Source organism: Paramormyrops kingsleyae, chromosome 7 (assembly GCF_048594095.1).
Source record: "Paramormyrops kingsleyae isolate MSU_618 chromosome 7, PKINGS_0.4, whole genome shotgun sequence".
Taxonomy (NCBI): domain Eukaryota; kingdom Metazoa; phylum Chordata; class Actinopteri; order Osteoglossiformes; family Mormyridae; genus Paramormyrops; species Paramormyrops kingsleyae.
In genome coordinates this window covers 11,010,785-11,037,785 of record NC_132803.1, presented here as the reverse complement: position 1 = coordinate 11,037,785, position 27,001 = coordinate 11,010,785, and the positions used below count along the sequence as shown (strand labels likewise).

Here is a 27,001-nt window from a genome sequence, read left to right as displayed (position 1 = left end):
TTCTAGTGCAGCGTTTGCCATCACATTTCTCAGAATTTTGCTAGGGGGAAAAAAAAAACACTTAAAAATCTCACCAAAGGCTCAGATGTGTCCAAAAATAGATCTCTACATTGTCCAGGAGGAGAATCTCTTTATCTTCAGTCTGAGATTACGGGAACCACATCACCCTGCCTTCTGCTCATTACGGATGCCCGTTTAAAGGGATCACAGCTATTATCCAGTGAGTAAGTAAGACAAGCCTAATCTCTTGTTTAATTTATTCACTAGCCTTTTATTGTGTGTGGGGGGGAGACAGAGATAATGAGGAAATAAAACAAAACACTGGACAGCTGGAAGAATAAATGATCTTACTGCAAACCCAAAGCTTAGCCAGCCAAGACAGTCCTCCTGTAAGGCTTACCTGGGGCTTGGCTGGCAGTGACAGTGACGCAGTACAAATGCTTGCAGTCTGTACAGACAGAACGACAAACAAACATGCAAACAAAAACAAACAAACAAAGACAGACGGACACTCTGGCCGAGAGCCGGGCAGCTTACAGAGAATAATACTGTTATTTCTCATTGACACACAATGTCTATTCACTGTGGCTGCATCAGTTAAGTTCAGCTTCTAAAGCTGTTAGATAAAGACGGAATGGGATAAAAAGAAAAGAAGCTGAGAAGGATTATATCCTCCTTTTGTGGAAAGGTTCTCCAGTGAAAATTAATCAGAGTTACCCATGGACAATTACGCTTGTGATTCAGAAGAGCACTGACTTATGAACCTACATTAAAGATTAAACCAAGACAAAAAGAAAAGTGGGTGGGTAACAGTTCAGGGACATATTTTTTACCCACAGCCCTGTAATTCCGTACAGTGATCCGGCTCTAATTACTTGAAACACCATGTTAATCACAGCTCGCCAAAGCCCGCGGACTCGGAGCGAGTGTCTGGGAAATGGGCCCTGCCTGCGCACGTCACTGTGGCACGTCACCGGAACACACTCAGAGGAACACACCCCACGCCCAGAGAAACCAGCCAGAACTGAGACGGATACCACCTCCTGCACCCACAAAGGCCCCCACCCTTTCGTATGCGCAGATTAGGTTTGTTACATTTTCCAGGGGAAAAGAAAGATGAATGGAACGATTCCTGGCCCAGGGCCCCTGCCTCCGGCTGTAAGGAGTAACCTGTCTGGGCTACACTGACTCCCTGATCCCCAAGTCAGAGCACTGGGGCAATAAAGAGCAGTCTGTCTGGGCCACACTGACTCCACGATCCCCGACTCAGAGCACTGTGACCATAAAGAGCTGCCACACTGACTGCATGTCTGCAGTCCCACAACCCCGAGTCAGAGCACTGCAGCCGAAAAGAGCCTCCGCCTGAGCCACACTGACTCCATGCCTGCAGTCTCAGATCCCTGAGTCAGAGCACTGCGGCCATAGCACGTTTCGCAGGTGGATTGAGAGGAAGGCAACTCACTCTGCATGCACAGCCCATCGGTGCAGTTCTGTGATTGCAGCAGCACACCCTCGCAGTCCTTGCCCCCATTTTTTGGGGTGGGGGCGCTGCATTCCCGCCGGCGCCAGTGGGTGCACTCTGTGCCACAGGTGGACCACTTGCTCCACTCTGTCCAGAGCCCGTCCACTATGGGGGAGACAAGAAAGGCAGGGGTGGGGGGTAAACTGGGGTTCAGGCACATATGGAGGAGGACAGGGATACCCAGGGATCCATGGGGATACACAATAACCTACGGAGATGCCCAAGGTCCCATGAGAATGGATAGGGACAAACAGGGATAGACGGGGACCTACATGGATGGACAGGGACCTACATGGATGGACAGTGACCTACATGGATGGACAGGGACCTACATGGATGGACAGGGACCTACATGGATGGACTGAAACACATAAGGTCAGACAGGGACGCAGAGGGACAGGCTGGTACACAGATTACAGACAGGGATGGACAGAAAAAGACACGGATACACAAAGACACACGGGGACATACGGGGATGGACGGGGACACACAGTGATGAATGCCATACCTGCACAGAGAGAGGTACAGGCCAGCTTCTGGACAGACTGTCCCTCACAGATGCTGCCCCCATTGAGAGGGGTGGGATTGGTGCAGCTGCGGGTTCGCTTCTGGTAGCCCCGCCCACAGCGGCTGCTGCATGCTGACCACTCGGTCCACATGGACCAGCCGCCATTCACTGCGGGGATGGTGAGATAGCATGGGAGTGAGGGTCACCCCAAAGCTGCAACCTGTGGAACACTCATGCATACGCTTGCAAGCATTACTCGGAGGAGAGAGATCCGGCCCGGCCCGGAGTGGGTGAATACTACAGAAACGAAACTCAACCCCACGTCTCACACCATAGACGATGACGGTGGCCGTGGTACTCTTCCTCCTGGCCACCACATTCTTGGCTACGCAGGTGTAGTTGGCTGTGTCGGAGAGACGGGCCTGCTTGATGATCAGGTTGTAGTCGATGGTGATGTAGAAGTTCCGATCGCCCGCCGGATCGATCGGCTCCTCGTTCTTCAGCCACTCAACCTGGAGAAGTGACGAAGAGAACAGAGGAAGAGGAGATGATCGCAAGGGTCCCAGGAAAATGGCAAATCCTAACCATGAAAAAGAGCCAAGGTGAAACAGCATCTCTGAATTACACACTGTTAGTCTTTGAATCTTCGTATTTTGAGTTTTCTAAACGTCTCAGCCTTTGTCCACGCTACTCTTTGTCCAATGTACACTATTACAAAAGTAAAAGTCCTGGGACATATGCATCCCAGACATTCTGGACAATCGTATGATTCCAGCTCTGTGTGAACAGTTTCGGGACAGCCCTTTTCTGTTCCAGCCATTTTCTGTTCCAGCATGACTGTGCCCCAGTGCACAAAATAAAGTCCATAGAGACATGGTTGGTTGAGTTTGCTGAAGAACTTGACTGGCCCACACAGGGCCCCGACCTCAACCCCATCAAACACCTTGACGATTAACTAGAACAGAGATTGTGAGCCAGGTCTTTACTTCCAACATCAGTGCCTGACCTCAGAAATGCTCTTCTCCAATCCAAAATCTTGTGGAAAGCCTTCCCACAAGAGTGACAGGGGGGGGGGGCAACTCCATATCGATGTCTATGGATTTAGAATGGGATGTCATAAAAGTTCCAGTAGGTGTAATGGCCAGGTGTCCCAATACACTATATGGACAAAAGTATCTCCAAGGCCGTTACCAAGGCCCCCAGGAGGTGTGTGTACTCGAGGTCCGAGCAGAATCACTGCAGTGCATGGAGGAGACGGGATGATCAGCTTTGCAGCTCGTAAACCCTCAGGGTTGACATGACTGTCGCTTCTCATCAAAGCCCCACAACAGGATGCAGCTCATCCGTAACATGGAGGGTGACACTACAAGCCGGCATGCGTTAGAGCATCCTGGCCACTCTTATCCACGCCACGTCAGTTGACCACAGACGGCTCCTCTGCGCCAGTACTCAGCACTCTACAAACTATATCCTGTCCAGAAACCCAGAAGGACAGGCGGCCAAACCCCTCTGCCGCTGCTGGGATAGAGGGGACCCGATCTCAGAAGGTCGGGAGAACCGACAGATCCTTAGGAACAACACCAGCCTAAGGATGTCTACAAGCATGACGCTACAAGGAGCAATTTTCTTCATAGTTTTTCTTTAAGATCCATATTGATTTACCCACCACAATTAATCGATGTCAGTCTGATGGGCATGCATAAAAGAGGATTTTAACCATGAAGGAAATAAAACACGGTTACACAGGTGAGTCACATTAGGGTGATTGCTGAGTACAGTTAGTATAAAAGAGGTCTTTGATATCCAAGTTTACAAAGCAAAATCAGGCAGCTAACAGGGTTTCAAAGAGCCCAAATTGCCAGTGTCTGAATTGCAGGTGTGTCAGACCTGCAAAATTATTTAATGTGTTAAGGGGAACCATCCCAAAAATCATGTCAGTGTTTGTCAAACACAGAGAACACGGACAAAGAGGAACAGTGGCTGTAATTCGAAGCTCACACACAGGGAAAGGCAGACACTAAACATGACAGCTGCCAGAAAAGTACAGCCTCAGAAATGACCACAGAACTGACTCAGCACCTCTGCAATAGTTTCAAAGACCGTACGGTTACTGGGAAATGGTCCTGTTAGTGACAGTCTGCCCCAGTCTTAATTATCAATGCGGATCAAGTTCTCCAGAAGCAGGTGACTGAGAGGGGAATATGTATGGTGGCCTGGAAGGGCAAAACACAACACAATCCAAAAATGTAAAAAGAATTACAAACAAAATAATAACACAAAACAATGAAAAAAGTGAAAACTTTAATAAAACATGATAGTTTTCTCAATTCTTGTGTTTTCTTAATATCTTTGTGCATCTTAATGTTTTAATGAATTGGGTACTTCAGGGCCAGCTGAATTTCTCAAAATTCATCAGAACTGCTCCAGCCCACAGGGGGCAGCACAGAAGACAGAGAGCAGACAGAACAGAGGATAGATAACAGAGAGCTGGGGATGGAGAGGACAGGAGACAGAGACGGGACAGAGCACAGACAGGACAGGGTAGAGGACAGAGGGACAGGGTACAGACAGGACTGGGCAGAGGATAGAGGGACAGGGTACAGACAGGACAGGGTAGAGGATGGATAGGACAGGAGACAGAGATGGGACAGAGTACAGACAGGACAGGGTAGAAGAAAGAGGGGACAGGGTTCAGACAGGTAGGGCAGACAACAGATCGGACAGGGTACAGAAAGGACAGGGTAGAGGATAGAGGGGACAGAGTACAGACCGGACAGGGTAGAGCACAGAGGGGACAGGGTTCAGACACGAAGAGCAGACGAAAGAGGGGACAGGGTACAGACAGGACAGGGTAGAGGATAGAGGGGACAGGGTACAGACAGGACAGGGTAGAGGATAGAGGGGACAGGGTACAGACAGGACAGTGTAGAGGATAGAGGGGACAGGGTACAGACAGGACAGTGTAGGGGATTGAGGGGACAGGGTACAGAGAGAACAGGGTAGAGGATAGAGGGGACAGGGTACAGACAGGACAGGGCAGAGGATAGAGGGGACAGGGTACAGACAGGATAGGGTAGGGGATTGAGGGGACAGGGTACAGACAGGACAAGGTAGAGGATAGAGGGGACAGGGTACAGACAGGACAGGGTAGAGGATAGAGGGGACAGGGTACAGACAGGACAGGGTAGAGGATAGAGGGGACAGGGTACAGACAGGACAGGGTAGAGGATAGAGGGGACAGGGTACAGACAGTACTGGGCAGAGGATAGAGGGGACAGGGTACAGACAGGACTGGGCAGAGGATAGAGGGGACAGGGTACAGACAGGACTGGGCAGAGGATAGAGGGGACAGGGTACAGACAGGACTGGGCAGAGGATAGAGGGACAGGGTACAGACATGACTGGGCAGAGGATAGAGGGGACAGGGTACAGACAGGACTGGGCAGAGGATAGAGGGGACAGGGTACAGACAGGACTGGGCAGAGGATAGAGGGGACAGGGTACAGACAGGACTGGGCAGTGGATAGAGAGAACACAGCTATACAATGCAAGCTATTCTGATGCTAAAAAAACTTGTATAAGTTTTATATAAGACAAATAAATGATTTATATCACTTTTAATTTGTAATGCTAGATAGCTGATAGAATTTGAACGGCTACTTTAAGTAGAGACTGTGTGAAGTGGAAATGCGATTCGCTGTATCCATAAGCCTCCAGTCACACATTAACATGTCTACTTACACTACATGTAATAGTTCATATTTTATGCTGGATTTCTAAAAAATGAAATACTGTATGTTAAGTGTTACGTAACACTTTTCACACACTGTTTATGCAAGAAGGAAGTTACATAAATGCTGACCCAGTGCTGAGAGAGGAGTAGAGAGCAGGGGCAAGATGACATTTCAGATGAATTAGTTAATAAAGCAGATTTAATGGTGAGCACTGCCCTGGGGGGCCAGCAACGCAAGACATAAGCGGCCTGGCAGTGTGTCTCAACTGGGGGTGGGGGGGGGGGTCACTTCTCAGAGCAGGGCGAGGAACGAACTCTAAAAACGTCAGGAACACATGCTGGAGACACTAACGTGAGAATGACAGAGTTAAAAGAGGAAAGTACACGAAACACGACATATACTGGAAATTTCCAAGCCATAAAAATAAAGTGCAAACCAGCACCATAAAACACACCTATCAACAGAGTGGTGTCAAGGCTGCAGTGCAGCGCATAATGGAGAAGGGAACTGGGAGGGAGCTGGAAGGAACTGGCACCACTTCTTGATGACAGAACATCATCATCATCTTTATTAACACGACCACCACCATCACCACCATTATTACCATCATCATCACCGTTCTCCTCCTCTTCCAACAAACTATGTCCAGCTGGTCTGGTCTCACAGGAGGTCTCCATGTTCCTCCTTCCAGAGTGTAGGCCATCTGTACCTCTACAGGGCTCCAAATGTCCAGCCAGAGGTCAGAGACAGCTGAACCTTGGTGTGTATCGGGGACGTCCCAGTGCTCAGTGGGTCACCTCAGCGTTCAGCTTAGATATTCAGATATTAAGGGCCCAGGGTCTATGCCAGAGGAAATGGCTCTTAATGGAGTCAAAGATGAATGCAGGAGGTCAGTCTCGGGCGTACGCGTTCTCCCGCTCTGACGGGGGAAATAAAACTGAAAAATGCATGAACTTGTGACCAGCCACAAATTTCCATACGGAAGGGGCTGCGGCTTCGCGTTTCATGGCTTCCGCATGTTCTGGAGGGGATCTGCTCACCAGCTACTAGGCCAAGAAGCGAGCCCCGTTCTGAGCCCCGCTGTGCTCTGGAGCGGCTCTCAAAACGCCGGTTTCGCAGTCGGAGGAAAACAACCTGGGGTGTTCGTTTCGGCCCGTGTGCTGATATTAGCAACACGGGCATGAAGTCCCACGGGGGGGGGGGGGGCGGACTTAGGGGCGAGAGAGAACAGCTCCACGGCTGCAAATAAATATTATATCAGGACTACCGTTCAGGCGACTAAGCAGTCCAAGATTTATTTTTCATTAACATTTGAAAACCATGGAGAGAGAGAGAGCGCAACGGGAAAGTCGATTGTTCTCCTCTGAAAAACGCTCTAAGAGTGACGTAATAACAACGGCCGGGCAAAACTGGGAGTCGGAGCAGCATCACACCCATCAAAGATGCTGAAAGGACTGGCACACACCAGCAGGGTCTTTTAACCTCACCCTTTTCAGAGGTGACCCCTGAAGTGCATTTAAACCCCCTTACTAAGAGAAAGCCTGTCTGCTCCCTCTGCCCCACTGTCATCCTGACACGTCACATCACTCCTCCCAGCCCTTTATGTAAAAAGGCAGGTCATGGGGCAGAGGTGACCGCACGCTGGCGAGCATGTCAACCCATCGCCATGGCAGCAGCCATTTTCAATCAGGCATCTGCTTGGGGGACCGGGGTCCTGCCATGTTGTCATGGGCGACAAGACAGTGACTCAGCAGGGAGGCCCAGCTTCGAAGAAAAGCAGAATTGTGTTACAGGCCAGAGAAGAGTCTGTGGGAAATATTGACTATACTGTCAACCATTTACTCTACTGGACGACCATTCCTTTGTGTCGTAAGATCGGACACGCTAACATGGACTTACGCTGTATGAAGACACACTAATTTCCCAAGAATATAGCTGCAAAGACACTAACCCTAATAAAATAGCTTCTCAAAGACTAGATGAGACACTAACATAGTAACTAACATAGTAACTGACATAGTAAACACCAAACCATTTCTGCACTTTGGCTTCTAAAGCGCTGTCCCATATTCAAAAAACAAAATATCTGCAGTCTCGTGCCTCCTCCCCAGTGACTCACAATTGAAGAACCTTATTTGGAAGTAAAACGTGAACAAAGAGCAAAAGCCGCAACCAACACTGGTGTGGAACCATTCCAGCGACGAGAACACGGGCCTTCTGGTATTTCGGGGGTTTTGCCATTAGTCAGTATGAAGTAGTTCTTCTCTGTGGTGAGTAGTACTTCACTGTAACCGAATATGACTTCGCACAGTTACAGAGTGAGATGGATTGTCATCGGTCTTCCGTAGGGACGAGGTCTGTGCAAAGTCTGTGCCACCCCGACAGACAAAACCAGGGTGTCCTGCGTTTCTAAAGGATGGACGCACGCTGGGATCTGGAGCCTAATGGCGGTAAGGGGACAGCGATCTGCCACACTGACGCACAACACATTGCCTTTGAGAAGACTAGAAGGGAACTTGTAATTCTAAATGTTTCACCTATAACATACATTAATTCGGAATAAAATCTAACAACTTCTGAACTGCAGAAACAGGTTAAAGTCAATCCCTTCAAACATCCCTCAGGGGAATCGCTATCAGCGTTAACATTTTTTGACCCAAGAAGCTAAAGAAAAATAATGATACTCCAGAGATACTCCATTCTGTTGATTTGGAATCAACAGAATGCTGCGGCTGAACCATACGCACAAAGAAATCACTCAATATATAAGCGGAACATGACCCCCAACAGTCGCGGCTCCTTTTGTAATAAACATACCGGTTCAGCCAATCAGCAACAGGAATTCCAGTGTTTTATACCGGTTTTTTTTTACAAGCTGTAAAGCCAGCCGCTAGCTGACGCCGGGTGTCTCGGGGTGCTGAAAAGGCCCCGCAGTACAGAGAGGCATCGCACATTCAGATTCTCCCCCGTGGCCCTGCTGCTCTCATCCACAGGCTAAGTAGACAGGCCTCAAAGCCACAGCTGTGCAGCTGGAACCCCATCCAAGCAGGATTTACGGCCGGCTGACAGTCCTATTTCAGCAGCTTCCAGAATATGCACGACGGACCCGAGGTGGTTATTTCCCCGCCTGTGCCTTTCTCCAGATTGACAGCGCCAAAATAGTTAAATGCGACACAGCCTGTGGGATTGGCCCTCACTCCCCAACCGCTAATGTAAAGAGATCATCCCCCACTGCCCACCAGTGGTATCTCGTTCCAGTCACTATGGAGATCCCCAAAAACATTTCTAGCTAACATCAAAGTGAAATGCCCCTGTTTGTGGCTGACTGATAGCTTTCAGGTATGCGAGGTCTCCCTTTTCTCAGTTTTATGAATAACATTCAGACATTTACCAATAACTGGTAGGAGAGAGGATACGTGCCTATGAAAGGCAGCGATACTGGAAGGGTTAGCAGTGCTGTCTCATCGCGAGCGGCTTGTAGGACCGCAGCGTAGCGTGACCGACCCAGCGGGCGGAAAGCAGCAGGGAAAGGGCCCGTCGCTAAAGCGGAGATGATTACCGCATCGCCCTGCCTACAACTCTGCCTGCAAGGATTAAGGCAATTAAGGCTGCAGTGATCCCGAGACTGTTACTCCCATTCTGAGCAATTCCATCCCTTTCAAAAGCCTGACTGTTTCTTTTTTTGTGGGATTATACAAGCGTGAAGATATCAAAGAAGGGATAAGCTCATGCATTCCTAAAGATAGTGGAGAGGTAACTCCTGATACACAGCAGAGCTTATTGCCATTGAGAGAGCTCTGGGAAAAAGGCTCGAGGCTACACCCACCAAAAAAGGAAATACACTTTACATGCAAGAAGGTGTGTAAAGATAGAACTAATAAGACGTTCCTCAACAGAAGCAGATGATGATGATGATCTCTAAGGCGTAGATATGCCGGAATCTGGAGAGCTTAGTGTGAACAGTCCCTGGACCAGCTTCCCCGAGCAGAATCCGGGTTAGTGCTCTGTCTGTGCCCCGGGAAGAGGACTGTGATGCTCACCTCTGCAGGAGGGACCCCCTCAGGCGGGCGACACTGCAGTAGCACCTCCTGCTCCAGAGACACCTCCTTCCCCAGTGGCTCCTGTTCAAAGGTCTTCTTCAGATCTGCAAGCGAAAGATTAAGTAAGAAGTCTGGTCCGGCCATCTTCGCCTGCTTAAGTGACTCCTTAGCTACATGGGACAGAAAATGCAAGGGACAATGGGAAGTGTCCCTTTGCCTGGGACAATCAGAGGTTCATTTGCTTGGACAGATGGTCCAACAAGTTCTCCCCAGTGTAGGACAGGTTGGGGTCACGCCCTCCAGTGACCTTGTCCCTCACCCCCCAGTAGCAGCATACGGGAGAATGTGCTGAAACCAGGATCAACCCATGAACCTGTGTGTCCACCTAAGAGTGAATATTACATCGTATGACATGAATGACGATATGTCAGCTTCTTCTGTGTGCATACAGATATAAATTTGCAATCGTTTACTCAGATTCAAATGAGCAAACCCTTTAGTCGACATCATGTTTCATAACAACACAGTATGCCGTGTTTAATAAGCTAGCCCGGCCTGTTTTACACACAGCCGTCGGTGTTTTGCTCTGCGTAACTCAAGAAAAGCTCAAAACAACAGACGTCTGTCCGATGCACCCACACAGAAAACTTACTCACGTCTGCCAGTTCTTAGCTAATCCGACACCGTGTTTCCTAACAATACTTTCCATTAAGGACAAATGAAGCATCTCCTCTGTTTGCAGAGACTGCTGGTGGGGGCATTATTCCACAGGTGGAGGTAAAAAAAACAGGGGCATAGTGGAGAGTAAGGGCAACTGTTACAGCCTTAAACATTCAATAACGAGCCCAGTTTGTTGCATGAAGGAAAATCAATAGCAAACATCGATACCATCGTATGAAAGGAATGACTCGTTAAATTGTTGTTTTATCCTGAATTCCCATTATGAATACCATCAGCATGCCTTGGGTGACACAGCGTTTATTGGGGGGGGTAGTTGGATCAGACAGCTACAGTTGGATCAGACGCCTGTTCAACTCCACACATCCCGTTGCTGAGTAAGGATGCATCCCCACAGTCTGTGACGTCTTCATATGCCCTAACTCTGTTTGCAGTGCTGGTGGGGGCAGGGGGTAGGTTATTCCGAATGTGGTTAGGTCAGAGTGGACCCCCATGAACTCTGGACTACCCCAGCTGCTAAATCCGATCACGGAGGCAGAGACAGGGTGTGCCAGGGATGGCGGTCAGGAACTGCACCCGCTGTGTGGAGCTGCACAGAAGAACGGCACGGAAAACCGACAAGCAATAAACACACAAATCACATTTTACTGCAGGTACTGTAGGAAACCAGACGGCATATTTTCTCCAATCCCTCCCCTTAGTCCATGCCAGATATCCAGGAAAATCCATTACTGCCATTGCCCGTCCTAAAATACGGACCTTTACGGCGTTACTGAACAGGACAGTATTTCCTCGCTGGGTCTGACCCACAGGGCACACCCATTACCATAGTGCATAAAGGCCATAAAGAATCAGGTAACACAAGGGCACTGAGGAGCACCAGGCCTCGCAGGAGGCTAATTCATCAAGGCACGCTCTGATTCAGAGGCGGCGTTAAGCACGGGACCGGGCCGCGGGGTCAGCCTGAAACAGGAAGAGCGTTTAGGGTCGGAGCAGAAGCTGACACGGTGTGGGGAGGAGGCTGCCGTCTCAGCTTACCGCTACAGCTAGCCAACGACAAGCTAGCCAGCCCAGAACCAGCCGGCATCATCCGTACGCCGAGATCTCCAGCCAAGGGTCCGGAAACCCCATTTCTCTAGAGCGGTCTTAAGTTTCCTGGAGCTTTTCCATAGTACAGATCATCCTTTCTCCTGATCTCTCACTGCTTCTGCCAGTACAGTCCATTTAGCAGTTATCCGAGATCCGAGATAAAAGACTAATCCCAGTACTGACGCCAGTGAGACTTCCATGATGACGAGGCCCGTGCCCCCAGCTGGGATATTCAGGCAGCCTCCATCTGTACTGGGCTACAGGCCACTCTAATACCAGCACCATAAAAACGCCTTAAACCTTCCCCCTGTCTGCTGTACCTGGCTGAGTCAGCCCAGCCTGCGGGGGCGGTGCAGTTAAACTACCCACTCCAATTACCCGTGTGTTTGTTCTGCTGTGAGCATGCTTTTCCACAGCCCCTCCCATCAGCGTCCTTAGGAACAGGGATTTGATTGGTCAGAGGAGCGCTCACAATGAAAGGAGATGTGGATTTTGCTGCAAAGGAGTATGAAAATAGACTGGAGTAACCACAGAAAACGCTAATAATCTCCATAACCATAACACTTCCAGTGTTACCTTCATCATCTCTACACTGTGCAGTGTAAACATTGGGCCATCTTCATTACGATTCATTATATTAAATGCTTTGCTCACTGATTGGTCATCACTGCTCTGGGATGCTCTGGGGGGGGGGGGGGTGAGGCGACACCATATAGTCACACGGACAGACACACGAAAGTGAGTTTGCCTCTAGGGTCGTCAGTCAACATTATTACATTACGATTTATTTCTGTAATAAGCGTATTTATTCAAATCCAGGGTAAGAGTTATGGAGATGAGAAAAAAAGACAAAACTAACAAAAAACATGCATTTTATCATAAATTGAAAGTTTATTGTAGGTTACATGCAATTCAGTTGAAACATTTAAAAACATTTTATCTAGTATTGTGTTTTTGTTAATCTTATGTTATGGTAATTAGATTTTTGGATACCTATTTGGGGAAAATGTGTGTACTTTCTAAATTTGTTTTCACCACATTTGCTTGTACAGTACGTGTGCTGTATACTGTCTTTGCATTCTGTCTGTTTGGCACTATATTTGTGGTTGTTTGTTTTGCTGCATGCACCACAATATCTCCCAGGGATCCATAAAGTCAATCTTAATCTTAAAATCTAAAAATGGTTTTTTAAAAAAGTCATTAAATCACAGCAGCAATGAATTTTAATATACCTAAAACATTAAGGGGATTTCAATTGCTCTACATAAACAAACAAAAACAAACCCTATATTTCATTGTGACATGAAGAAAAAAAAAAAGTTTGTGAGAATGACCCAAAATGTTCTTCACCTCCCCCCAAATAAATCCACACCAATTAGTTTAAATAGTGTTCTCATTCATTTTCAGACTCCCCCCTATAGTAAAGGCTCAGCCCCCCCTCCTGCCCACGGCTCCTCATACATGAGTCATCACTTCACTTGCTGATAGATAGTGTTTGCAAGGGGGAAAAAAAAAATCAAAAAACAAACAACAACATCAAAAGAAAGAATAGAAGCCAAAGGTACCGCAAACCCCCTCCCAAAGCAGGCCAACCCCTGCCCCCCCACTGTCAGACAAGCCCAGTGTGAAGCAAGGCCAGGTAAACCAGACAAGCGTGCCCCAGCGGACAGTGGCCGCTCAGTCTCTGTGCCGTAACTCAGGCCGTAAGCGCCCGGGGCCTTTATGGCTACGACATCGATTACCACGTCCCGACAACAGAGAGCACGATTATTGATAGCTCTGAAGCGATTGCCGATGATTAAAGTCCATGCCGGAGAGGAAGAATGCGAAAAGGACCCCAAAGAGGGCCGTCGTTTACCAGGCCGCGTGCCAGAAATCCACTTCCTCCACACGGGAGGCACATTTAATAGGGAAAGGAGGTGAATTTATATGCATTTTAAGCAAATCAAAAGGTTATTGGCAACAGGAGGCTGCTCTCACTCCGCAGAGAACACCATCACGCCTGAGCCCCCTCGGCCCAGACAGCAGAATAAACCGGTGCGATGGGTCGGGTCGTACACAGGCTACGGCGACACCTCTTTATGCTCAACTGGTTGATAGATACAAAATCTTGGTCTGGATTTGTAGCTTCTGGACCTGGAATGGCCAACGCTGTTTCTACATTTACAGTGCTGATGAAAATGATGGATGTGATCCTGTTTGAAGTGAATAACAATGTTTTTGGCATCTATTTAGACCAATGAGATGGCTTGGGGTGTATTTATGTGCTGTGTTCACACCTGGGGAGGGGGGGGTGTCAATATCAATACTCAACTGCTCAGGGGGGGTTCTGCGCTGTCTGGCCAATAGCAGTGCTCAGGATCATGGCCGGCCCTCCTCACACCCAGCTTTCCCTCTTTCATTGGGCAAGGTGGCCAGTCCAGAGTAGGGCCCTGATGGCACGATCTGAATGGCTCAGGCAAACTGTGATTGGCTCAGGCAAACCGTGATTGGCTCAGGCAAAACGTGATTGGATCAGGCAAAACGTGATTGGATCAGGCAAACCGTGATTGGCTCAGGCAAAACCAGAATCTCTGCCACTAGGCCATGGATGGATTTTGTTTCATACAGACTTTTTGGCTAGTGAGGCGATGAAGTCAAACAAGGCTGAATGCACCCAAAACTGAGACTTCATTAGAAATACCTGCCAATATAGCTTGAAATGGAAGGTGGATAAACTGGTGCTCAGATTTGTAGTTGTGTGTTTACGCATGTTAAATATTTCTGTTAATTGATCCTGTGATTTATCTTGCTAGAAGTCAGAAAGCTGTTCTAAGTTCATAGAAAAGAACTAGTTGAAGAACTAGGTTTATCCTGAATAAACAGCCTCATGATTTAGTGAAGAGAATGCATGACTAGAACTAGAATAATAAATAGCAGTGTAAACTATATAGGTTTTGAACAGAAACCGAATGTGATGAAACAGGCTTATAGTCACCATGCAACGAACAAATGAAACTCCAATACCATGCAGGACAGTGACGGACTCACGGGTGACGTGGACGGACAGTGTGACGGAGTCACGGGTAATGTGGATGGACAGAGTGACGGACTCTCCCACAATGAGGACGGATTCATGTGCAATGAGGACAGTCTCGCGGGCGATGTGGACGGAGAGTGTGACAGAGTTACGGGTGATGTGGACAGACAGAGTGACAGACTCGCGGGCGATGTGGATGGACAGAGTGACAGACTCGCACCCAATGAGGACGGACTCGTAGGCGATGTGGACGGACAGTGTGACGGAGTTACGGGTGATGTGGACAGACAGAGTTACAGACTCACGGGCGATGTGGATGGACAGAGTGACAGACTCGCACCCAATGAGGACTGACTCGTAGGCGATGTGGACGGACAGTGTGACGGAGTTACGGGTGATGTGGACAGACAGAGTGACAGACTCGCGGGCGATGTGGATGGACAGAGTGACAGACTCGCACCCAATGAGGATGGACTCGTAGGCGATGTGGACGGACAGTGTGACGGAGTTACGGGTGATGTGGACAGACAGAGTGACAGACTCACGGGCGATGCGAACGGACAGAGTGACAGACTCGCACCCAATGAGGACTGACTCGTAGGCGATGTGGACGGACAGTGTGACGGAGTTACGGGTGATGTGGACAGACAGAGTGCCAGACTTGCACCCAATGAGGACGGACTCGCAGGCGATACAGACAATGAGGGACAGACAGAGTGAGGGACTCACAGGCAATGCGGACGTGGGCCTTGCGGCTCTTGGTGGTCCCAGCTGAGCTCCAGGCCACACACTGGCACCAGTAATCCTCCGGACCAAAGAGCTCCTCCACCTGTTGACGTGAGATCTCGATACTGGCTTCCCTGAGCAGCAGCCCTGTGGGGAAGGGGGGGGGGGTCACGGGTCACAAAGACTGTCCCCTGCCAAGTGTCACTGACGCTCTACTTCCCCTGCAGGGGAGGACACGGAATACACACACATACATAGTTCATTGTGGGGACTGTCCATTCATTTCTATGGGCTTAATCCTAATCCCAACAATGACAACCCTAACCCTACCCCTTGAAGGAAAGCTGGTAGTGCTAACTACACACACACACAATCATCAGGTAAACATATCTTTATGGGGACCGGTCATTCATTTCTATGGGAAAAATGCTAACGCTAACTATGACAACCTTAACCCCTACCCAGCCCTGACCATAAGTAACCAAGCAAAATACAAGAGTTTTTGCATTTTTAGTTTTTTCATTGCAGTCACAGATTTTTATTAAATTGAGTTTTCCCTTATGGGGGCCAGGAAACTTGTCCCCATAAAGGAAAGAAAACGGGTATTCATCATGATGTGGGGATATTGTGTCCCCATAAAGTAAGGTATACCTGCTCTCTCTCTCTCTCTCTCTCTCTCTCACACACACACACACACACACACACACACACCTTCAGCACGCCTGCATGGACCACCGGAGAGAACACAAGGAATCTGCAGCCATCTTCGTCACAGACAGGAATTGACCTCATTTATGATCCATCACGACCATAAATAATTAAAGCTGGGGTTCAGAAAGATGGAGAGGGCCGCCGGGGGGGATGGGCGCCTTCCTTTGGGGGGGGCACGAAAAGTCGGCGTAAAACCACCTGAGACTAAGATTCACACAAGACATGGCTCCCCCAAAAAAATTAAGATTCCCTGAAGAGTAGAGGAAGCCTCTCCTTTAGGGACGGCCCTGAGCGATAGGCCAGCCCCCGTGAGCGATAGGCCAGCCCCCGTGAGCGATAGGCCAGCCCCCGTGAGCGATAGGCCAGCCCCCGTGAGCGATAGGCCAGCCCCCGTGAGCGATAGGCCAGCCCCTGTGAGCGATAGGCCAGCCCCTGTGAGCTACCACGGGAGTGTGGGAAAGCTGCAGTGTAGAATCATCCCTGGGCCCTGTCTGCATTCCACCCTCCACAGCGACTCCTATCCGGCCGGTATGGAGAGTAAATACAGATCCTCACAGTATTGATGGGATAATGGGCAGGTTCCTGGGGTGGGGGTACACTGATGCATGCTCTCAGGGAGGAATGCAAGCCTTACGTATCCATCAACAACTCCCAAGAGAGTGCTCTCTTGCTGGCGACCTATTGGTCCCTGGGAAAATCCATTTTAAGGAAGCTAATGATCTGGATCCTGATGTTGCTAAGCTAAGCCTTAATTTATTTATTTCTGCAAACTCATCCAGAGTAACGATTTCCACTGGGAGCCGGCAAACAGGTCCTCATAACATGACCGTCTCCCCCGACCTGGAGCAAACGTGGGCTAATCTACTCCAGTCGCACACTAGTAGACCCGGAGATATTGGGTTTCCGCTGAAATGGCTATCGACTACCCCAGTCGGCGTTTATCTGTGGGTCTCTCTTCTTTCAATCACGCTGAATTACAGCAGAGGCAGCTCAGCGCGGGACCCAGAAGAGGGAAGGCGAGGAGCCTCCCATCGCCAACTCTGGGTTTGACAGCAGTGTTCCTGGTGCGACAGGAATGTTGATGCTCATATCAGCCATCTAAAGTACATTTTAAACAGCTCTGTGACCAGCATTAGACAGAGAAGCAGGCAACCAGAAGATGAAGGAAGAACAGGCTGAGATGGCTGGTGGAAGGAAGAACAGCCATGATGCTCCTGAAAGGGATGTTTCCACGTCCCCTCAGCCTAAACTGCTGCCGGACCTGCAGACCACAAGGTTCAAGGCCAGTGGGTTGCCATCTGCTCATGGGAGTTTTACTTGTGCAAAAAATGTGCAGAAAGAAAAATGAATGGTTCAGAGAGATAACCAATCAGATTGTGCGGTGGGTCCAAGCAACTAGGAGAGGTGGGACCAAGACGTCTGATTGGTTGGTCCCACTTCCTGTAGTTGCTTGAACATTGAACATTTCTGTGTAAGTAAAACTCCCACTGGCTTGCAGTCTCCTTTCTGTATGGACATCATGGCTGCGGAGTACTGGCTATTTACACTGTGCTACACAGACCTCTACAAACCCCACGTCTGAGGAAAATCCCTATACCAAGAACCTGATACATCTGAGAAGATCTCTGCTTAATCCTGCCTGCAGAAAAGTGGGCAGTCAATCATATAACAGAGCTTAGGGGTTGATGTGTAACTGAAAACACGTTTAAACCAGTGTTTCCCAATCCAGTCCTTGAGGACACACAGTCGGCCCATGTTTTTGCTCCCTCCGAGCTCCCTGCCAGACAGTCCACATTTTTGCTCCCTGCCAGCTCCCCAAAAACGTGGACCATCTGTGGGTCCCCAAGGACCAGATTGGGAAAAACTGTTTTAACCAGAAACAGGACTCCACTGATCACAGGATGAGAGAGTCTTAGGGAAAAGATCAAGGATACCGACCCGAGGTGTCATCCACGCTCTCCTCCACGGTGTGCTCCTTCTGGTGGACCCACTCGCTGTTGCACTTGAAGTAGATTTGCGTGGCAGGTGTGGCCTTGCAGTAGAGGATTACAGGCTTGTTCTTGACGATATAGGCCTCTTCCGGTTCCATCAGGAAGTGGGGGAGGGACTCCGGAGGGTCGGAGGGGAACGTCTCGGGCAGTTCACCCAGTCCCAAGAAATCATCATCCACTGTAGAGGGGAGGCAGGTGTCAAAAACAATGCTATTATTCACTGGCTAATACAGCACCCTGAATGCAATGTGAAAGCTTTATCTGCAGTAACTACAGTTTATCGTATTGTTCATTCTACACCAGGAAACTGACAACAGATGCTTGACTGAGCATCTCAATCGAACCTCCAATGGCAATATTCTGGAGAAGAGAAACACAACGAAGTGTGACCATGAAGTTAGCTGGTGTCTGTCTCTGTTCTTCTGAGTCTCGAGGCTCCGTGCATCAGCAAGATTTGATAATTTTGCAGAGGGAGCAGGAAGGGCCTCTCCCTCCATTATTTATCCACTCTCCCCCCAGTTGGCCTTGCTTTCATGTTCCTGCCATGACAATAATGCCAAATTATGGATGTCAACAAAGGATGTGTCAACTAGTCTATGGCAGAACAATCAGCTCGGCTGCTGAAATGCACTGACAGTTTGCTTTTAAGCCATGACTGCTCTGAGATCTGAAGGGCCGTGTCGGAGACCCCTATTCGCAGCGGGATCCCAGAGACAATGAGAGCGCAACCTGTCATTAATCATATTAATGAATGACATCAGAGATAGATATACTGTATCAGAGACACAAGTCATGCAGTTTCAAAGGGCTCTGGTCACGCAATCACGGAAGGGCCCCTTTTCCACACAACAGGTTTAAGGGTTCAGGCCATTGACAGGAGGGAGGATTGTGGGTAATGGAGAAAAAAGCTCTCAGGTACAGAGCTCAGTACTGATTGGCCACCATTTGCTCCATCACTAATGAAGGGAATAAGGCGGCATGGAGACGACACGGTAGAGGAAGGTGAACTCCAAACCTGGACACCCTCCAGCAGAAAGGGGGACAGACAGTCACGGAGGTGTGGACATTAAACCCTGAAGAGTACATCACTCTCTCGCTCGCTCTCTCAAGTTAGTTAATTTGGCACAGTGTTAAACAGTAAAACACATCAGAGGGCCTGACTGCTGGCAGAAATGGGAAGCCCTGAATTCCAGCACCTGCTGATGATCCTATTATCAAGTGATGATCCGGATGATTGATAGGATGACTGATCCTATAACCAATGTCCAAATCAACCTCAGCCTAACCCCAATCTATTGATAATTCTATCATCAATGTCCAAATCAACCTCAGCCTATCCCCAATCTATTGATAATTCTATCATCAATGTCCAAATCAACCTCAGCCTATCCCCAATCTATTGATAATTCTATCATCAATGTCCAAATCAACCTCAGCCTAACCCCAATCTATTGATAATTCTATCATCAATGTCCAAATCAACCTCAGCCTAACCCCAATCTATTGATAATTCTATCATCAATGTCCAAATCAACCTCAGCCTAACCCCAATCTATTGATAATTCTATCATCAATGTCCAAATCAACCTCAGCCTATCCCCAATCTATTGATAATTCTATCATCAATGTCCAAATCAACCTCAGCCTAACCCCAATCTATTGATAATTCTATCATCAATGTCCAAATCAACCTCAGCCTAACCCCAATCTATTGATAATTCTATCATCAATGTCCAAATCAACCTCAGCCTAACCCCAATCTATTGATAATTCTATCATCAATGTCCAAATCAACCTCAGCCTAACCCCAATCTATTGATAATTCTATCATCAATGTCCAAATCAACCTCAGCCTGACCCCAATCTATTGATAATTCTATCATAAATGTCCAAATCAACCTCAGCCTGACCCCAATCTATTGATAATTCTATCATCAATGTCCAAATCAACCTCAGCCTAACCCCAATCTATTGATAATTCTATCATCAATGTCCAAATCAACCTCAGCCTAACCCCAATCTATTGATAATTCTGTCATCGATGTCCAAATCAACCTCAGCCTAACCCCAATCTATTGATAATTCTGTCATCGATGTCCAAATCAACCTCAGCCTAACCCCAATCTATTGATAATTCTATCATCGATGTCCAAATCAACCTCAGCCTAACCCCAATCTATTGATAATTCTATCATACATGTCCAAATCAACCTCAGCCTAACCCCAATCTATTGATAATTCTATCATCAATGTCCAAATCAACCTCAGCCTAACCCCAATCTATTGATAATTCTATCATCAATGTCGAAATCTCCCTATCCAGTTCAGATTCTTCTATTCTAAGATTCTGTCATGGATACTTAGAACAACTTTTCCGGTTGCAGAGACCAGGCACTCAGATCTATTTTAGGTAGAAGTTTGGGTCTAGTGTGAGGTCCAAACTACACAAAGCAGGTATTTAAAGAGCCTGGCAACGAGGCTGATTTGTATGTTAGCATGTCCAGACAGATGTAATGGGACATCATAAATCTGATCCTGAGTCAGCGACAGGGGGATAAGTGGGAAACCTGAGAAGGCGCAAACACAGAGCAGGTGCTGGCATCTCAGGCATTAAGGTCAGCATGAGTGTGTGACGAGCAACAGCAGGGAGCTGGGGCGCACACACACACACACACACACACACACACACAGGCCACGTATTCATATCTTTGTGGGGACTCTCCATTCATTTCTATGGGCAAAACCATAACATTCACCCCTACCCAGTCCCAACCTTATGCAAAGGTAACCAAACAAAATAGTCTTTTGCCATTTTTAGTATTTTTGATTGCAGTCATAGATTTTTATACGTTTTTATACATTCCCCACAATGTAATATATATGTGCAGCACCCCCCACACCGTATTATACAGTATAGCATGCCTACCGCTTCTTGTTAGTAAGGGATTTAAGCTTCTTTGTCACAGTATAAACAGAATGAGAGGAAATAAGAGCGGCAGGCGGCCTGAGCAGTTCCTGTGGCCCCGGGATAAGATCAGGATGCGGAGAGCGGCCAGCGTGCTGTTAGCGGAGCGTAAGGGGCAGAGGATAATAAGAGGAGGCCTCTTATCAGACGCGTGCGGCTCCACAATGCCAGTCTGACTCCCGTCTCTGTCCCCCACCACCGCTGGCCTGCCGGGTTGTTTTCTTAGCTCCAGCCAGTTCCCTCCCGCTTCCCATTTGTGCTTTGTGTTCTCGAATTAGTCCTCACCGGAAGCGAGCCACCAGGACTGACCTTGTCTGCTCTCCTAAGATTCTGGCCACTCAGATCATGTTCCCCCATGTTGCCTCTGCTCAGATACTTACAGCGTCTGACCCAGGCTTCTATGGGTGTCTCTTAAGACCAGCTGAACTCTGAACCCTCTCACTGTGCGAGGCGTCCAGGGCCCGGAGGGCCAGCCGATGCACTTTACCGCCCCGCGGCCATTTTCCTGCCGTCTTCTCTGGCTCCTGCAGTACTGATTGCAGAGCTTTTCAAGTAAACACCTAAATCTCCCCCACTGACCGCTACATAATGGCTGAGTGTACATTCCCACTTGCTGAATGATTGTTTGCATTTTTCCCTGTCAGATTTCATTGGCTAAGTGTCTGCCTATCCCGTAATTTAGTCTGGGTAACCCTGTCACTATAAGTGATGTGTCTGCCACATCAGCTAATTTGATAATGTCTTTAATGAGGACATCTATCACTCTTGTAGCTTAGAGACGGAAACAGCTCCAATGCAGGACCTGGTAGTACTGCAGTAATTGCGCCGACCCAATCAGAACCTGTTAGAATGTTTCCTCCTGTCAGAAGCCGATCATTTCCATAAATCACGGCTTATCTCGCTCCAGTCTAAGTACTAATATTCTGAGTCAAGCTTTTCGTAAGTCTAAAAGCATGACATCATCAGGCTCACGCTGTCAGCAGCCACTGACTGAAACCCAAAGAAATTGAGCAAAAACACCACACCCCTAACCCATTATCTACAATTCGTCAGGCTAGGAATTAACATATCCAGTCACGTCTCCTGATAACACTGGGTCTATTCCCCTTTTTGTGGCCTGACTCATTACATACTTTTAATTTCTGCACCCTAGCTGCACTTCCAATTACCCCTCATTGTTGTAATACAGAAAAAGCATTAATTATATTTTTCTCTGCAGTTAAATTGATTTCCATCTTCCCCCATGCGCTTCCACATGAGCTCCGAGGCTTCTGAGAGCTGCAGCGACATCGGGCCCTTCTCTGCCGCTATACCGCGCACAGAGCCGTACTTCCTGTCATCCTAAGCCTCTCTCTCTCTACCTCTTCACATAAATACCATGTTTTGCAGGGTAACCTCCCACCTTCTACTCACTGTGCATCTACGCCCTCTTTTCAGCTCAGATTTCTCCGTAAATGAGCGAAACGTACCTCAGACACAGTAGTTACGACGTACAACATAGTCTCTCACCACGGTGCCTCTAACTAGGCCAGGCTATAAGAGGGAAAATGGGTTGGTAAGTATATCTCTCCAGGATTGGGACTTTACAAGTTGTGTTAAACATCTCACCATCAAAATTTCATCTAACATGCTCTCAGTTTACGCTGGCTGCATGTAAATCATTCATTAACACCTCATAGATGCTCCAGTTGGATGATGTACACACGCGTGTGATGAAAGCGCTCAGGGTTTAACTCCTCCCACATGCATCTGACACCCGGCTCCCTGAACGGGTCACAAACCACGTCTGTCTCCGTCTCCACGAGTTTTCAATCAAAACAACTGACATCACGGTGAGATGAAAGGCAAACTGAGAGGAGGAAGAGCTCACGGCCACAGAAGGAGAACAGGTGGAAGTAAGATGCCACATCGGCTCTCCGTTTGCACCATCAGCATGGAGGATCTGCATGCATTAAAGGGGACACCAGAGTCTGCCAAGCACCGACTTAATTAGCTCTCCGATCTGGTACAGACTAAGGTGCTTCATATCCGACTGACGAAGTCCTTCTGCTCCCGGAGACACTCGGAGATAAGGCCCAGCAACACATTTCCATCCACCTGGTCTTATCATGTCCAGCAGAGGTGGAAAGTTCAGCTGAGTGTAAAGAGTCACAGTCACAGTATTACTCAACTTGTTGGCTGAAACAAATTCTTGGTCTGGATTTTTACTTTCCGGACCTGAACTTTCCACCTGTGACGTTCAACTGGGCCCTTGCAGAACATCACGCCAAAGTCACGATTCTGTCAGGGGAGGCCCCGCCCACAAACACCCTGCTCACACAGTGCTGATGAGAAACCGTCCCTAATGGCACAATCACACCGGGATGGCGGGGGGGGGGGGGGGGCAAACGTCTGTGGTCACCTCCTCTCAAACCCAAGGTCAATAAAGCCATCCGAGCTGCAAGCAGAACGACACCTCCTTCATCTCCCATCCCATCATCAAGTCACGCTGGTGAGAGCTGTATACCAGAGCCTGCTTATCCCATCAGCACGTCCCACACTTCAAACAATCCCCGAACCCCCCCCCCCCCCCCATCCCAGCTGTACGAGCGGGCCGAGACGCTCCTGCTTTGAAGCCCTCATTGGCCGCATTAGGGGGCGCTGTTTGCGTGCCGCTCTTCCCCCTGTCCCCGTTTAATCTCTCAGCACCAGCTCACCATTCGTTTCCTGCTCTATCCACCCCCCCGAGTGCCTCCAGGGCTCCAGGGTGACGGCAAGCAGGCGCCTTCAAGGCGCTAGCGGACAGCGCCTGACAGGCGGGGGTCACCTTACCCCCCCGCCCGCCACCGTGTCTGATGAGCTACACAGAGCACCTGCATGTAACACCCCCAGCTCCATCGCGTCCTCAGCAGGGGGGGGTTTGCTGACACTAATCGAGCCGGGGCACGGCTCAGCGATCCCACGTGCCGCCAGGGCCACCTTAGCGACGCGCCGGGACCCCTACGAGACCCTCCATCTGCTGGGTCTTAACCAGCCCCGTCGCCCTCATGCCGGCACATTCTGCACAGTCGGCTGCTCGGAGACGTGGCATCGCTCTCTCTCACGGAGCAACAGCGCTAGACAGCCGTATAAACACCACGTAACGGCAAGGTTAGGCTGATCCGCAGGAGAGGCGAAGTCAGCCCGACGTGAACAGCGGGCAGCGTCAAGATGAAACCCGACTCCACCATGAGGCGCGCATCTGCCACAGGGGGGCGCGCCCGGCATGAGGGGGCAAAACGCTCTTGCGATTGTCCACCATTCAAAGCCACAGATGTCTGCTTTCATCAGTCCGATATGATGCATCTGATTCATCCCATAACTGATCACAGGAATGGTTTAACTGCACAGATGTGCGCAGACGCACACACACTCTGCTCTGTTTCCTTTGGAAGTCCTAAACGTCTGGGCTCTGTATTCTTTGGAACTGCTGCACCTATGAGCTCCTCCCTGTGTGTGTATGGTGGGAAAATCTGGTTCATTTGAGCAGACCCCCCCCCCCGCGCCCCCATAGGCAGTGCCTGCTAATGATAACACGACTGTACTTAACCAGGCTTTGTGGGCCGTGACGCGCTGCACGGGACCACGATCGCCTCTCCATCTGCCATTAAACAAATGGCGCGTGATACAGTACTGGGCGGCCCTGGCTTCCCCCTGCGGACGACGCGCTCACATTAGAGAGCTAATCGGCCCGCTGATCTGCCTCTGGAAAGCGCTTTCTCACGCGTGGGGCATTTCACCGGGTGTAGATGCTTATCGATGCAGGAAAGGGTGACAATTGTTCATGGTCATGCCTTCAGGAGGCCGCTAGTCACAGAGAAAGGGGGACTGAACGCAGGCAGGGCGTTTGGGGCGCCTCACGCTGGCGGGCTGGGGGAGAGCTGCAGGGCGCGTCAGACTGCGGCTCAGTAACGACTACGAAGCAAACGGCGAGAGTCACTGGCCAAAACACAAGCCCAGATTAGGGTGGAGAACCTTATATTAACATGGAGAGTTGTGGTTAAGACTCCATCTGCAGATCCTCTCTTTGCAGAGTCATGGGAAGAGTAGAGAAGGCTTCCGTGGACATGGACACACACACACACACACACACACACACAAAGCAACACCGCCCCCCCTACACCAACACAAAGCAACACCCCCCCCCCCACACACACACACACAATATGCAATGCAACTCCACCTCCACCACACACACACACACACACACACACACACAGTTACACAATCTCTAGGTCTTTTTCTGGCAATTATGCTACAGTACATTGAACGTCTATTATATCTGGGTTCTGCAAGAAAAGGGGGATTAAATACTGTGTGTGAGTGAGTGTGTGTGTGTCTGCATTTTGCAGTATTAACTTGGGGGGGCGGGAGGGGGGGCGCTTGTTAATGAAAACATCCTCAGCAGCTAACAGCACTGACTCTAATGGCAGATTGCTCTGGGGATGCAGTTTGCATTCTGGCTGACAGGGGTGGGCCTTGTAAGGGGGGGGGGATTCCAGACCTTGACTAATGTTTGAGCTGAGCAGCTCTGAAAGGGTCTCGGGGCACTCCTACTGCGCAGGAGAGCTGCTCTCTGGGTCTTAGCAGGGCAGGGCGGCACGTTGCGGTACACAAACGCATACATACAGTCTGTTACTCTCCCAAATTATCTTCTATATGCAGATCTTATATAACGCTGCATAAACAAAACTCCCAAAGGAGTGCTCTGTAAGAGTGGTCTTGGGGTCAATTAGACGGCAGACGCAATGAGCAGCTGAACCAGATTACTAATTACCATAACTATTAATCAGCCTGGTTGTTGCTAAAAACACTTTGATCATCACAGCCTTCCTGCCGTTTCCTCTGCGGTGTCCCTCCCGGGGAACCACTCCCTGCATCTGCCAAAGCCTCTTCGTTACCTGGCCAATCCCTCACTTCATTCATGTCCTCCTCCATCACCTCCTTGCAAACCCCCCCACCGGTCACTGCCCTCCTCCATGGCTCCCATGCACCTCCCCGCTGCTCCTCCTCCATGACTCCCCCCTCTCCAGCATGGAGAGCAGTATGGCCCATTTCCTGTTACAAGCCACTAATTCTGTTTCCTTGGCAACAAAGAGCTTGCATACCTCACATTGGCATGTTACCTCTGCTCTCTCCCTCTCCTTTGGGCCATTATGGCATCACTGCCCAGTAAACACTTCTGAGTCTGATCTCCAGGGGTCAAGTGGCCAAAGAGTGGAATTATTCACTCAGGTCCTCGTCAACATAGTGTCTACTCTTCCTTTACAACCAGCCGCAGGACCGAGCATGAGCCTCCTGGCCTCGCCTGCGCAGCCCCCTGTCATCAACACCGTTTCTCCCCCACTTGGAAATGGATATTTAAGAACAGGGGAGCTAAAAGCTCCTGTTTGGCTTGTTTAAACAGGGAAAGCAGCACAGGGCCCCTGGCCTCTCATTTCCTTTGCTAGTCTGTGTTTTCTCAGAGGACAAGGCCAAGCAGAATGCTCCCAGACAGCCAGAAAACGCTGAAGCTAATCCGCTAAATGGCAGCCAGGCGTTCCCGGGGACGTGCGCGGGAAACGTTGTGCCGCACCAAAATGGGCAAATGTGGAGAGAGGGTCTGACTGAGGAACTCCACATGATGAATAGCGTTCACATAAATTTCTTTAGTGATATAACGGACACAGCCGGAGAATACTCGCGCAATTCCTGACATCAGCCATTTAACATGTGAGCAAGGGCAGTAATGGGTGGAGGGGGGTGACAAACGAGGACAGGGGCAGTGATGGGTGGAAAGTCGTGCTCTTGCTGGAGGGCATGATCCGGTGAACTTCACGCTTTATTCTCATGGTACTTTCGCCATTTTCCTAATGATCCTCACGGCTAACTTGTTTTCAAACATCACAGTACATTAGACTGTTCATTAGTATGTGTTTGTGATAGGCCAAGAAAATCAATGAGCCTACAGCATTGACAGTTTCTCGGCAGAACTGGAGCTCGTTATCGATTGGGAAAGAG

The 27,001-nt window shown here is 49.2% G+C and overlaps 1 protein-coding gene across 4 annotated transcripts in view; it reads right to left on the bottom strand.

Moving 5' to 3' along the window:
- unc5cb (unc-5 netrin receptor Cb) overlaps nucleotides 1-27,001 on the bottom strand; it is a 49,382-nt gene that overhangs the window by 10,600 nt on the left and 11,781 nt on the right. For all 4 annotated transcript variants that reach the window (XM_023808236.2, XM_023808239.2, XM_023808238.2 and 1 more), the window contains exons 2-7: nucleotides 17,966-18,196; nucleotides 15,320-15,463; nucleotides 9,805-9,908; nucleotides 2,362-2,542; nucleotides 2,031-2,198; nucleotides 1,463-1,627 (exon numbers count right to left, since the gene is read on the bottom strand). In XM_023808236.2, the coding sequence (XP_023664004.1) occupies nucleotides 1,463-1,627; nucleotides 2,031-2,198; nucleotides 2,362-2,542; nucleotides 9,805-9,908; nucleotides 15,320-15,463; nucleotides 17,966-18,196 (993 nt within the window). The remainder of the gene's footprint in view (nucleotides 1-1,462; nucleotides 1,628-2,030; nucleotides 2,199-2,361; nucleotides 2,543-9,804; nucleotides 9,909-15,319; nucleotides 15,464-17,965; nucleotides 18,197-27,001) is intronic.